Source organism: Eptesicus fuscus, chromosome 11 (genome assembly GCF_027574615.1).
Source record: "Eptesicus fuscus isolate TK198812 chromosome 11, DD_ASM_mEF_20220401, whole genome shotgun sequence".
Taxonomy (NCBI): Eukaryota; Metazoa; Chordata; class Mammalia; order Chiroptera; family Vespertilionidae; genus Eptesicus; species Eptesicus fuscus.
This window is the reverse complement of record NC_072483.1, coordinates 59,541,704-59,555,857: the sequence shown is the minus strand read 5'-3', so window position 1 is coordinate 59,555,857 and position 14,154 is coordinate 59,541,704. Positions and strand designations below refer to the sequence as shown.

At 49.7% G+C, this 14,154-nt stretch overlaps 1 protein-coding gene across 4 annotated transcripts in view; it reads left to right on the top strand.

The window, feature by feature from the left end:
* The first annotated feature begins 564 nt into the window (after positions 1-564).
* The window catches only part of UBE2F (ubiquitin conjugating enzyme E2 F (putative)), a 32,200-nt gene continuing 18,610 nt past the window's right edge, over positions 565-14,154 (top strand). For 3 of the 4 annotated variants that reach the window (XM_008138441.3, XM_054722739.1, XM_028140717.2), the window contains exons 1-3: positions 565-640; positions 5,430-5,563; positions 12,387-12,416. In XM_008138441.3, the coding sequence (XP_008136663.1) occupies positions 5,446-5,563; positions 12,387-12,416 (148 nt within the window). In that variant the 5' untranslated portion in view covers positions 565-640; positions 5,430-5,445. The remainder of the gene's footprint in view (positions 641-5,429; positions 5,564-12,386; positions 12,417-14,154) is intronic. The other variant, XM_054722740.1, reaches the window with a different exon arrangement.

Here is a 14,154-nt window from a genome sequence, read left to right as displayed (position 1 = left end):
CCCCAGCCACTCCTCTGCAGCCTCAGCCAAGGCACACCGAGGGTGGGTGGCTGTTTACACATCTCACCGCCCCGCCCTCTCACCCCCTCCACTGCAGGCTGTGGGGTCGGCCCTGTCCTCTGCATCCTGGGCACTGCGCTGGGCACACAGCGGGGACGTGCACCGAGGCGGTCAGTTCCGGCGCAGCGCGGGTCTCTCTGAAACGCAGAGCAGGCCCAGCACAGGGCGAAATGAATGGACGCAGAAACGAAGCGCAAAGGCCCGGGCGCTCGGAAGCGCAGGCTCCGCAGAGGACTGGAAGAACCCGCCCCCAGCCGCCACTCGCCAATCAGCGAGGACCGAGAGATCCGGCCCCGCCCCCGGCCGCACCCTCTGCCAATGAGCGAGGCCCAGCCGACTTCAGCGCACGCAGTTGTTCGCATTTCGTGCGCCAAATAAAGTTCTTCAGGGCTTTGAATTTTTTTTTTAAAGCGCCCGCCGCAGTCCCAGCAGCCGCGGACGAGAGTGGTCGAGTCTCCGCCCCGCCACTTCCGGTCCCGCCGCCCGGAGCCGGTGCGGCTGTGAGGGGCCGCGTCTCGCCGCCGCCGGCCGGGCATGGTGTTGGGCGCCGGGCCCGCCTCGCCTGTCTCGAGGTGCCCAGGTGAGGAGCGCGCGGCCCCGCGGCGGGCGAGGGGTGGTCGCGGGCCTGCAGTCGGCTCGGCTCCCGCGGCGCTGCTGCACCAGGCGGGCCGAAGGCTGGCGGCGCCGGGGCCGCCTCAGGCCGCGCGGCTGCTCCCGGGCGGGCGGCGTGAATGGGACCGGCCGGGGCCGGGGCGCTGGCCGGGCCGGAGGGGCCGCCCGCAGGAGCACCAGCCGTGCCGGGCACACACACGGCCGCCCTCGCTCGGCCCGCCGTCGCGGGGGTGCTGCTGGCCGCATTGTCCCGAGGAAACGGGGCGCCGGGCGCCGGTCCAAGGTCACTGGCCCGACGTGGCGGCGGGAGCGGGACTCGGACGCGGCAGTCCGACTGCGACCGCCATGGAGTCGGCCCGGGACCTGACGCAGTTGGGGGCGGCCGCGGCGAGCTGGGAAGCTGTTCCCGGGGGCGGAGGAGAGGACAAGGGAGGGCGGAGGACATCTTGGAACGATCGGTGCAGCTGGTCCCGGGTCCAGACCCGGTGCCGCTGGTGTGTAAACTTGGGCGTGGCCCTGCCCTCGGCGGGGCTCGGTTTCCTCCACTGGTCCCCGAGGGGGCTGGGCCCGCCCCTGTCCGCATTCCTCCAGCGCGGGAGTGGGTCTGGGTGGATCGCCGCGGCCCGGGAAGGCTTCGCGGAGAAGCTGGAATCTGGGTGGGAATGTGTTCTTCCTGTGCGAGGAGTAGGATTGGGTGGTGAAGGGAAGGAGGGCATTCCGGACCTGGGTATCCCAGTGAACAGAAGCTTCCAGAAATGACATGCTGGGTGTTGGGGAACAGGGAGGAGGCAGGCCTGCCTTGTGCAGAGGACTTCTGTTTGGGATGAGGCAGGGGCAGGGTACAGGTGGGAGAGGTGTTCAGGGACAAGTCACCCTGACATACCTGCCTTTCAGGTAGTAGGGTGCAGGAAGGGGCAGGTTTACTGCTGAAGATAAATGTATTGGACTCCAAAGGTTGATCAGCCAAACCCCAGTGACTCCGCTGCCTGCTGGGAGGTTCCTGGGCCCTGGCTTTCTGCCGGAGGAGAGTGGGGTGTGGACTGTTTTGGGTCCAGATCTGGGCCTCTTTGGCTGGAGAAGCTGGTGTGGTTGTTCCCTTAGTGACTTGCATTCAGTTCCATCTTTTACACTTAGACGGATTTTTCATGGCAGGAAGAATTGTAAACCAGGAGTTCCCCACTATGAGCTGACTGGCCCCAATGTCCCTGCACAGGTGACATGGTCTGATTTTGCCAGTACACGCAGGTAGGCTGAGTCAATCTTACTTGATGATGAAACTAGTAAATAGCACATATGGATCTTTGAACAGTCTGAAAGCGAGTCCCGCCCAGAGGAGGAACTTAAATGTGTGGAATTTAGAGAGACTGAGCATGCTAAATGCTGATCTGTTTCCAAAAATGCTGCCTTAGTCAGTGTTATTTGCAGTAAAGGGAAGTTTAGTTTTGAACCAGATCTTCAGTGTATGAAGCATACTGAAGAAGCAAAAGAATTCTGAATCAACTGGAGCTGTTCAGCAAACCTCTTGGCAAGTTTGAATATTTTTTCTTCAAATCTCTTCGTTTAGTGTTAATTTAGCACCTATGGACACATTTCCAAATTAGGCCTTTTATCCCTAAAGTGACATGTGATAATGATAATGATATAGGTGGTGGAGAAATAGGTGGTCATTATATACTTAAAATTCTTAGAATGCTAGGGGAGTAAGTCTTGTATTATCTAATGTAGAAGAGGAAACACCAGTGTTATTTTCTTTTATATGTTGCATGGTCAGTGCCCAGTATGTTTTATCAAGGACCACAAACTTGAAGGTCTCAAGCCAGGAACCTAAGTGGAATTGAGTGTGGGCTTATCCCAGAGAGGAATTGAGTGTGGGGCAATAGGGTTATGAAAGAACTAAGCAGAGTCCTTAGACTGCAGTGGCACAGAGGAGCGCTGGTGTGAGCCTTTCTTGGTGCGGTGAGTCTTGCCAGGGCCCTCTGAGTGGCTCCCTCAGTAGGCCCACCCAGGAAGCTGGGTGTGGACCAGGCATGTGCCCGTGCCCTGACTTTTCCACGGGGCTCTTTCTCGTGACTTTCCTCATGTGCTGTCTGCTGAACTCTATACGTGCTGTGCTTTTATTTTATTTTTTGCCATATTTCATTGCCAAGGTCAGGTAGAGGATAAAAACCAAGTGCTTCCAGCCAGACCCCAAGTGACAGATGCCTGTTTTGGCCATCGTCCTCAGGTGGCCCTGATGATGTGGTAGGACTGATGTGCTCATTCTTGGTGCATGGCAGTGGGCTTGGCTGGGAGGCAAGCCCTGCTTTGTGGTCCAGATCTCCTTAAGGGTGTCTGATGGATCATTCTAGGTGGGGGCTAATGCAGCACCAAAAGGTATTCTCATTCTGTTCCCATTCCCAGTGCTCCCCCTCCCCCTTTTGTGAAGTTACTTTATAAACTGAACTGGGAGCCCCTGCTCTGGGTAAACCTGAAAAGGCGTGCTCCTTGATTGTGGTCCATGCCTCTACATAGATCCACCTGAAAAGATGACATGATAGATGGGAATGAAAAAGCTAGTGTTGGTGTGCTTTCACCTTTTTTTCAACTTTCTTGAGGTGTAATTGAAGTACACTAACTGCACATGTTTTGAAGTACTAGTATACAAATTGCTGGATGGATGTATATACCTTTGGCACCATCACCACACTCAAGGTAAAAATGTTCCCATCATCTCCAGAAGGGAAACTAGTATTTCTGTGGTTACTGCTTCTGGCAGCCGAGTGACCTCAGACAAGCTAGTCCCCGGGCCCCCATGGTCGGGTTCCACATCTGTAAAAAGTGCGAGGGGTAGAAGGCCTTCCCAGATTTGAAATTCTCATAGCTTGTGAACCCTAATGTGTAATTGAACTATCTTCTGAAGCATTTAGACCAGTGATTCTTTAAGGGGTTAGAGGTGTGAATGTGTGTGCATGCACATGTGTGTGTTGCACACATGTGTCTGCAGAGGTCACAATTCAGAAGATATTTAATATGTTGTTTTCATGGCACAAATAATAGAAAATAAAACCTTACAGTCTCTGGGGGGATATAGAAGATGGTGTGAGAAGCTATATAATGGACTTGGGTTAAAATGGTAAAAAATACCCAGAAGGAGAGATACCCTTGTACATATTTTGCCTTTAAAGATCTTAGCCTCAAACTAATGGTTCTGTGCTTAGATCAAGTTTTCCTCTGAAGGTTTATTTTTATTTTTATTTATGTATTACATACCTTTATTGATTTCAGAGAGGAAGGGAGAGAGAGATAGAAACATCAATGATGAAAGAGAATCTTCGATCTGCTGCCTCCTGCCTGCCCCCTGCTGGGGATCGAGCTGGCAACCCAGGCATGTGTCCTTGACTGGAATCGAATCCAGGACCCTTCAGTCCACAGGCCGACGCTCTTTCCACTGAGCCAAACCAGCTAGGGCCCTCTGGAAGTTTTAGGTCATTTTCTCTTGAAAATGATCAGAGTGGCTCAGCCGGGTGTAGCTCAGCAGTTGAACATCGACCCAGGAACCAAGAGGTCACCGGTTCGATTCCTGGTCAGGGCATATGCCCTGGTTGCAGGCTCAATCCCCAGTGGGGAACGTGCAGGAGGCAGCCAATCAATGATTCTCTTTAATCATTGATGTTTCTATCTCTCTCTCCCTCTCCCTTCCTCTCTGAAATCAATAAAAATATTTAAAAAAAAGAAAAGAAAAGAAAATGATCAGAGTGTTATTGAAAGAAATTGATGTTAAGGTAATGCAGGAAATTATGGAAATACTGGTCTGGGAACCAATTTGTGTCCATAGTCAGAAGAAGCTTGAGTCCCTTTCCAACTGTGTCAAAGCAAGTAAGAACTAGGAGGCATGGCAGGTGAATGGCATCTTACATAGAAACGGAGGGCAGATTCTAGAGCAGCGGTCACCAACCGGTGGTCTGTGGCCCACTGGTGGTCCGTGAGGTCCAAAAGGTTGGCGACCGCTGTTCTAAAAGACAGTGATACCTGTACAGATTTAGTGACATTTCTTGAGCCCTTTCTTCCAAGCAGTCAGGTACATCACCTTGTTGGTCTTTATTATTCTTACCTGTGAGCTCTCAGTGGGAATCTGAAACACAGATGGGTTGGAAGCAGCCAGCAAAGAGAATCTATTTTGGGGGCATCGGTTATAACTTAATCTTGATGTTGATATTGCCTAAAAATGTAAATAAAAAGCAACAAATAAATGTGAAGATGCTTATTAAGGTTCTAGCCCCGCCTTTCTTAAAGGAAGAAGGAAAGCAAAGCATCACAGTGTCTTCTCCTCACCAGAGGCTGACAACCCCCCTAGTCTGCCATGTGCCCAGCATGCGGGGCACACACAGGTGCATGTCCCTGCAGTGGGGAAGGGCAGACTCACATGGACAGTGGTGAGCCCAAGTGGAACCTGTCAGTGGAGGCTCCCCTAGACTGTGAGCTCTGGAGCTCTGTCCCCACCATACCCCAGGGCCTGGCACCCAGTGAGTGTTAAATCCATTTTAAAAATTTTAAACTCCCTTTTAAACATTTTAACTCATACTTTAAAAAATTAGACTTATAGAGGGTGGTGTAGAGATTACCCAAATTTATTATGAAGGAATCCAGTCTTCATGTAGCTAATATGCTAACTTTTTCTATAACTAAAGAAAAAAATGAAAACCACTTACATCATTGTAGTCAGTATTCAACTGCTGTCTAGAGATTTGTTCTTAACTAAGCTTCCATCTGTCTTTCAGGGTAAAGGCAGCAGTAATGCTGACGCTGGCGAGCAAACTGAAGCGGGATGATGGTCTCAAAGGGTCCCGGACGTCAGCCACAGCCTCTGACTCCACTCGGAGGGTGTCTGTGAGAGACAGACTGCTCGTTAAAGGTGATGACGTCCATGTGAGCTCTTTTATCCCACAACAACATGAAGGCTGCTGGGGGCTCTGTTGGGGTGTGAAGCAGCTTGTTTGAAAATATGTTAAAGTGTAACCACTTATTACTTACAACCTGTGTGCTGTGGGAGTGCTGCTGGTGAGGAAGTGGATTAGAAACTGGTGTGTCTTATGTACTTGGAGTATTCTCTGTGGGGCTGCCAGGGTGCTGGTGGCAGGAGTAAAGTCCTGAGACTGAGCACGTCTACCACTCTGGTCTCAGTGCTGTCATTGTTGACTCCTGGGAGAGGGGTCTTTGTTCCTTCTGGACTCCTCAGCACCAAGGGAGGGAGTGGAATTGGGTAATCTCTTAGGATCCTTCTCCATTTAGTCAAGTCAAAGCCCGAGGAGAGCCTGTGCAGACTTAGTTCCCCTTGCAGAATTAACAGCACGTCGTCCCAGGGCTGTGGATCACATGCGTTTGTGTGCAGCTTCTGCGTGACTCATTGCACAGACTTACAGCTCTCAGGTGCATAGGCAGTTTCTTAGGGTCGAGGACTACAGAGTTGAGGGAGAAACGGCCCTGCCTTGAAAGAGCTTATGACAAATGTTTTCATTTCTTAAGTGTGAGGAGCTAGGAAGCACTTGGTGTGTGAGTAGTTTGTTAGAACTGTCTGTGTTCGTGTTCTTTTAGGCAGACACGGTGGGGGTGACTGGTATTTGATACCCTGACACTGAGTGTGGCAGGGGAGCCATGCGTATGCACGCGCTGTGTATACACGTGCTGTGTTGGGCCTTCTCGGAAACAAAGCAGTGCTCAGCTTGGGAAGGAACGGGAACAGGAAGGCCTCAGGTTCAGGGGCGCATGCTTCCTTGTTCTGCTGCCCCCGAACGTTGACTCAGCTCTGGCTTATGCCTCCTGGTAGAGTAAGAATCATTCTATACAATATTTTGGCATTGCCTGTTCTGTCGGGGAGAGCGCTGGGCTGCAGTGGGTTTTCTAAGCAGCTTTATCCTGTGGGGTCAGAGGGTGGCGTGGTGGCAACACCTCACTTGGGTGGGCCCTTTAGGACCTGAGTCTCTTTTCCAGGTGCTGGCTCAAGGGTTCCATCTACAGAGGAAGCAGGAACCAGGCAGCACCTGGAAAAGGGTTTGATGCGTGTTGTTGTGGTCCTTGGAGTGGAGGGTGTTTTGGTGCCTGGGGAGTTACAGTGAGGATGGTCCAGACCTTTGCTAAGGAGGAACAGGTGGGAAGCTGGCAGGTGTACTGTGCAGTCTGGTTGACCATACCCCCATCATGGTTATAGCAGCTTTGTACACTAAGCTCTCAGGGCCTGGCCCTCTGTTGGGCACTTTCTAGTGCAAATCTAGTCTGACCTTTGCTAATTTTGCTGGGTGGTGGTTCATTTTGAAGCTGGACTCAGGGGGTTGAGAAACTTGCTGGAGGCAGCTTTAGTGCAGGAGGACAGCTGGACCCACATATTGGGGCAGGGCAGGCTCTCGGGCAGGCCCAGCAAGCAGGAATGAAGGAGCAGGACAGAGTGCAAGGGCAGAGAAGAGAGGCTCCCACACACATCCAGCCCTGACATAGCTGGGTAGCCTGCTGGGGCTCGCCACGCTGGACTTTGCCCCTTCTCTAAGGGCAGGAGGTGTCTTCCAGGACCTGCAAGGTCCAGTTCTGAAGGGCAGCAGAAGGCTGGAGTCAGTTCTCCTTGGATGCACCAGAACCTGTCTCAGAGCAACGAGCATCCAGGAAAGAGACTCAGGTCCCAAGGGCCCAGCCAAGTGAGGTGCTGCCGCCACGCCCACCCTCTACCATACTGACACCTTCACCACACCAGCTCTTGATTTGAACCCCCAGGATGGTTCTCAAGGATGTCTTCCAGCTCAGAAATGGGGAGTGTAGAACAATCCAGTGGTCTGGGCCAGGATTGAGGGCCACTGCCTGCTCTGAACCCTGTGAGCTGGGGACCCTGGGGGAAGGGTGTCAGATCCTGTGCATTTCCTGTTGGCCCCAACTCAGGTCAGCCTGACTGGGGAGCCAGTGCTTTCAGCCAAAGGGCAGTTGGTGCTGCGTTCCTGCTGGACCTTTGTGGGGCTGTTGAGTCTGATGGTGTTCCCACCTCCCCAAAATGCCCTCAGGCAGAACTGCTGACTTCTTGTCTTTCAGAAGGTGGTCCTTTTCATGCAGTGGGAGTATGTCTGTCCCTGTTCTTTCACTTGTCCACCCAGCAAACTTAGTGCCTGCTTGCTGTCAGTCTACTGATTCTGACCCCCAAAGACCGTAAAGGGGCTCCAGCAGGCTGGCGGGCACTTTTTGCCTATGTTAGTCTTTGTTAAGTGTGGAGATTTGGAACTGAGTTGACTGAGTTCAAGCTCAGGTCTAGAATCAGCGGCTCTAAAGGGAATGAATCCGTGTGCAGCCTTTGTCCCCAGCTATCCCAGGAGAAAGGCTCCTCACGCCTCAGGACATTCACTGCCATCTTGCCAACAAGTGTGCTTGTTTGTCAAGCACTTCCTGAGCACCCTGTGTGTGCCAGGCTTAGAGCCAGGTACTGTCCCAGGGCTGGGCAAGTCTGTTCATTCTCCGCCATGGAGAGAATGCAGGTTCATCTGATCTTTCTGTGCAGTCATGCTTCAAGTGGGCTCTGTGGTTTGATCTTTAGTTAGAAAGGAAAAGAGTCTCATTTCTCAGAAGGAAGTTGTGCAGCCACGGAATTGTGCAAGGTGCCAGGTGCCTCCCAGAAAGGCCGGGCCAGTGTGCAGTGGAGGTGTTAGCATCTTGGGACAGGTGAAACCTTAAGCAGGGTAAAACTATCTGAATTTCTTGTTATGGAACGGGTGGGGTCATGTCCTTTGGCACTAAGGTTATGCAGGAAAGGGTGGCTGCTTTTCCAAGAGGCCGCAAGCATGTAAAGCAGTCCACTTGTTTCTTTGGTCAGAGTCTTAGTGTACATGGATTCTAAGGTGGTAACTGTTGATGTTGATGAATAGTATTTGCCATCATTGGAGATGTAGAGAAACTGTTGTCATTTATGACAGCTCCCCGAGAGCAACACCGCGTAGCTTCTGTGGCTCGTTTTGTCTTGTATAGTGGCCTGAATTAGAGTACCTGGCATCTTTATTGAAGTCCTTGTGCCCCCAGAATGCTATTCCTTGAGGGCCACTGTTGGACCAGAAGCCTGCAGATGTCCTGCCTGTGGTGGCAGTCATTGATGGACTGGGTCTGAGGGCTCTTCCCGGCCCTGTCCACCTTCCTTGAGTGAGTCACACTGACCGTGGAAATGCAAGCAGGAATTTAAGTTTAGTGCTCATTCAAGGGCTCATCAGGAATTTAAGTTTAGACCCCTGGTCGGCAAACTGTGGCTCGAGAGCCACATGCGGCTCTTTGGCCCCTTGAGTGTGGCTCTTCCACAAAATTAGGAGTACCCTAATTAAGTTAATAACAATGTACCTACCTACTCATTAGTCAACAGAGCCAAATATCAACAGTACAACGATTGAAATTTCTTTTGAGAGCCAAATTTTTTAAGCTTAAACTTCTTCTAACGCCACTTCTTCAAAATAGACTCGCCCAGGCCATGGTATTTTGTGGAAGAGCCACACTCAAGGGGCCAAAGAGCCGCATGTGGCTTGCGAGCCACAGTTTGCCGACCACAGGTCTAGACTATAGTATGAACTTGTTAAGTCTGTGTAACCAGCTGTGTATAAATATAGCTTGGCACAACAGCTGACAGCAATTTCCTGTACCTGGGGAGAGTAGCAACTCAGAGGCCTGGGCCCCACCTAGAACTTCTGGTGTATTGGCCTGGCAGGGCTGCTGAGGGGGCAGGGTTTGCTCTGCAGGTTCTAGGTCAGGGGTGGGAACCATTTCTCTGCCAAGGGCCATTTGTGTATCTATAACATACAAAATTATCAACTTAAAAATTGGCCTGCTATCCTTGGTCAAACATTTAATTAACTCACCCCTAATACCTTGGCAGGGCCAGACCAAATGATTTCTCGGGCCTTATATGGCCCTCTGGCCAGACATTCCCCATCCTGTTCTAGATTGTGGCAATGGAAGCACAACTCCAGATTTTACTAAAAATCATTGAATCATACACTTAAGTAGGTCTTTTTAGTGTGTAAATTGTACTCACTAAAGCTGTTGAAAAGGTCAGGAAAAATCTCCCCGGGTGAGTGGCATTGCTGCAGGGTAGAGAATCCCTGTCCTAGAGTGAGGCGTCCTCCGCCTGTGCCAGCGGTGTGGGGGCTGCTTCTGTGGCTCTGTCATCATCATGCCCTGGTCAGCACCTCCCCGCCACCCTGCGTCCAGACCTCCTCTCTTCCCTTAGCACTAGAATGTCTTCTCAAACATTTCACTTCTGTTAGTGCCCCCTCCCCCAAGTCCTCTGGGCACATTTCACTGGGCTTTTGTAAAGCTGGGCGAGCAGAGCTCCCCTGACTGTAGATGGGATAGGCCCCCAGAGAAAGCCTGGTTCCTGTGGCCAGCATCTATCTCAAAAGAAAGGCCTCAAGGACCGTTTCTTGCAAATTCTTATCAATAAAAAGTTAAATAATAGTATAATAAAATATGTAAATAAAATTTGCCTTAAAAACATAGTTTAATTATATGATAACTTTTAAAATTGTTAATATGAATGACTCATTTATAAAATGTCTGCTTTTCTGATACAATGAAATCCTCTGTGAGCTGTTGGAGCAGAGCAAGGCCCTTGCCCCTCCCCGTCAGAGGACCTGGTGTGGATGCCTCGGAGTGCAGAGTGCTGTGGTCCTCTACACCCCACTTTCTTTCGTGAGCACCCTGCTCTAGGGTAGGGCAATAGTAGGCCAGTCAGGAGGCCAAAACTGAAGATCACTGTGGTCGTTATGAGAGTAATGATACTGAACTTCTCACGGGCTCTCCATGATGTTTTGTTAAGTGGATGTTTGAATGTACAACATATCACTGCCAAGAAGGGAGACTCCCGGGCTTGCATTTCACCACAAAACCTGGTCCTTTTCCAGTCATGGCCAGAGGATGATTAGGGTTACTGCTCTCCCCACGCCCAGCTCCGCTGATTGGCTATAACACCCTGAACTGTGTTCCCTGGCTCCTCTGCCCCACTCCACTTTCTGGATGCAATTCCAAACCCCTGGGTCCCCAAGCTGATACATTTCGTAGGCCACCTGTCCCTACCCAGATTCTTAGTCAGCTGAAGTCAAAGGCCTGTGGGTTTCCTAAATCTTAGCCTGAGAACAGAACCGCCCACCAGTCTTCCCACTAATGCACTCAGCACTCAGCTTTGCAAACACGGTGGCCTCTGCCCTCCCCTCCCCTCCCCTCCCCTCCTCACATCACTTGAAGAAATCTTCATAACTGTAGCATTTATATTTTGACCACTCATTTGCTTTTTAGTTTTTTAAATCTGGTTTTCATCTTTCCACTTGCCTTCCTGCTGTTTTGAATGTCCTCAGCTGGGTCCATCACACCCACTGGCTATGCCTTGGGCCTCATTCCCCTTGGACCAGTCTGTCCTCTCTTTCATGAATCACCACATTTCCCCATAGTTTTCCACCTGTTTCTTACTATTAACTTTCCCGGCTTCTTGGGCTCTGCTTTCTCCTGAGGTTTTTTCACCAGTCTCCCCACTTTTGTTGGTCTCATGACCTCAGGTGGCATCACTCTACAGGGGCTCCTCGACCCTGACTTGGTCATGCACCCAGACTTCAGCTTATTTCTCCCAGGGCTTCCCAGCCCTATGCTCCATTTTGGACTCCTCTCGCCCCACACAGCTGGCAGCTCCTTCCATGCTCTGCCCTCAAGCACCCTGCCTCTGCCAGGCCCTTGCTGCCATCCGAGTGCCCAGCTCACAGGTCACCTGGCCTTCGCTGTGCCCTTCCTAAAGTGGTCCTCTTGAGGCCAAGCTTAGGAACTTTGGTTCAGAGATCTTCCTTGGCTGCTGTTGCTGCAGGATATAGTTTAGAATTCTGAGCCATGCTCTTGGGACCTCCACGATCCTGGCCTCCTTTCCCGAGCACCACACTGCTTGGCCTCTGTGCCTGTCAGTGTTCTATGCTTTTGCACATCGCTAACCTCCACCTCTACTGGACTAAATTCTACTTTTTCTTTGGAGCCCACTCAAACCCTCCTCCTCCTTTTAGTCTCCACAGCTGAAGGGAATCCCAGCACGTTCTGTTATGCCTGAGGCAGAGAGCACTGGCCTGCCCAGTTATTTCTGGGTGCCCCCCCAAGACCAGCTGTGTAGTAGCAGGATGGCTGGGGGTTTGTAGCTCTGTGCTGGCAGAGGGTGCTGGGCTTCAGTGCTGTAGTGACTGATAGAACAGGCCCTGGAGGAGAGCATTGGGGCCAAGGAATGCAGCTCCAAGGGCATGGGCACGGGCACAGGTGAGGCCCCAGCAGACGAGTTCTCTCATTGAAAAGTGCAGCACACAGTAGGTGAGCCATCATGGGAAGGCAGGTCTGAGAAGCTGGAAGAGAAGAGACACAGGTATATAAATAAATCAATTTTGAGGGAAGGAGCGTCTATACTTGGGAGGAACAAGGTTTTAGAAATTACCTAGAGGTAATTTCTGTGTTAATGTTATGGTTTTCATTTTGAAAGTAAACTCTCAAGGGCCCTTGGATGTATTTGGTGGCATCCTACATGTCACTTTGTATATTTGAAAGCAACTTCATGGCTTAAACTCTAAACTTGAGGCCAAGTGTAGGGTTTGGTTTTTTTTCAGTTTACTTATTTTTTCCTCAGTTCTGACAGAAATTGCGAATTTAGAGTTGGTAATTTCATGTGGAGTAGTTGACTGATATTAACAATAATCTCTTTGTTTCTACAGAGGTTGCAGAACTTGAAGCTAACTTACCTTGTAAGTATAGCTCCCCATCCAGCATTAGTTCTAAAAAGTAATTGCATGGAGAAACTTGTGCGTTTTAATAACCTGTATTTCATGTATGGTAGGAATACGCTTTAATTTTGTGCAGGCAGGGAACAGACTATTTTCAAGGCTGTGATAGGAGGAGATGAGTCTTTCTGACCGTAGCAAGCGGTGTCTCTCTCCTCACTGTAGCAGAGGTGCGTTCGGCTAGGTTTCCTATCTGCCCACGTCCTCTTTGAGTGAAAAGGTCTATAAATCAATAATGGACAGCCCTAGTTTTGCTAGTGATGATGTACCATTTTGGTCCAGAAAGTGCTCATTTATCTTTGTGCTGAGGTAGGATGGCTGTACTGGCTGATGTCACCAGGTCCCCACCCCTGCTTGGTTCTCCCACTCAGACCATGTGCAGCCCTCACTCCTGAGCAGGCTTGCTATCCAGGCAGTAGTGAACCTGTGATATGTGGCAACGTTCCTTTCTTAAGACCTTCAAAGTCTGAAAGCTTTGGCCATTTAAATGTTTTTCTGAATTAGAACTTTTTCTCGTCATACTTGGTTAAAAATGGTTCTGATACTGAGGATGTGTGTGATGTGGGTGAAATGTTTTACAAGTGGGTCTCCCAGTCTGGGCAAAGGCTACAGAGTGCCCATCTGACTGGGGAGAGAGGGGGCCCATTTCCACCTAAAGCTGGAAAGATAATCGTGGGGTACACCCTTCAGTAGTCATGAAATCAGTTTCTAAGGGTAAGTTCATATTTTTAAAGCATTTTTAATATATAGTATTTATGGGTATAGTGGGCTGTGATATGAACTGTTTCTTATTTGGGTCCCAGTAAAAAATGTCTTAAAAGTCATTGGATTGCTTGACCTCAAAGTTTTCTTCTAGTCAGAACTAGAAGGAAGTATCTTGGGATTCTATTAAAAGGTTACCTTTCTACCTACTGAAGTATTTATAAATGATTTGCTTTCAACTGTTCTGGGAAAACAAACAAATAATCATGTATTTGGATAGGTTAGACAGAGCAAGATTGGCAAAATGTTGAAGCTGGGTGAACTATTATACTATTAGTCAATAGTATAATAATTCATTATACTATTCTCTTTTTTCCCTATATATATATTTTTTAATTCTTACCTGGGAATCTTTTCATTTTGTTTTTGTTTTATTTTTTTATTAACTAGTTTTAGAGAGGGAAGGAGAGGGGGAAACATCCATCAGTTGCCTCTTGTACACAACCCCTATCAAGGATTGAACCTACAACCTTTTTGGTGTACGGAGGCGACATTCCAACTGAGCCACAGGCTGGGGCTTTTTTCCTTTTTAAAAAAATACGTTTTTATTGATATTTTTATCCACTGAGCCAAACCGGTTAGGGCTTTATTGATATTTTTAGAGAGAGAGGGGAGGGAGAGAAACATCAATGTGAAAGAGAAACATCTATTGGCTGTCTCTTTCATGCCTGCTACTGGGGGTTGAGCCCATAACTCAGGCATATGCTCTGACTGGGAATTGAACTGGTGACGTTGGTGCATGGGATGATGTTTAGCCAACAGAGCCACACTGGCTGGGCCTTTTTTCCTATTCTTTTAAAATTTTGTATCTAAGGACATTTTTCTAATTAAAAAATGAAGTGTCCCTGGTGGTGTTGCTCAGTTGTTAGGGCGTCGGCCCTTGCACCAAAGGGTCTCAGGTTTGATTCCCAGTCAAGGGCATGTACCTTCCTGGGTTGCA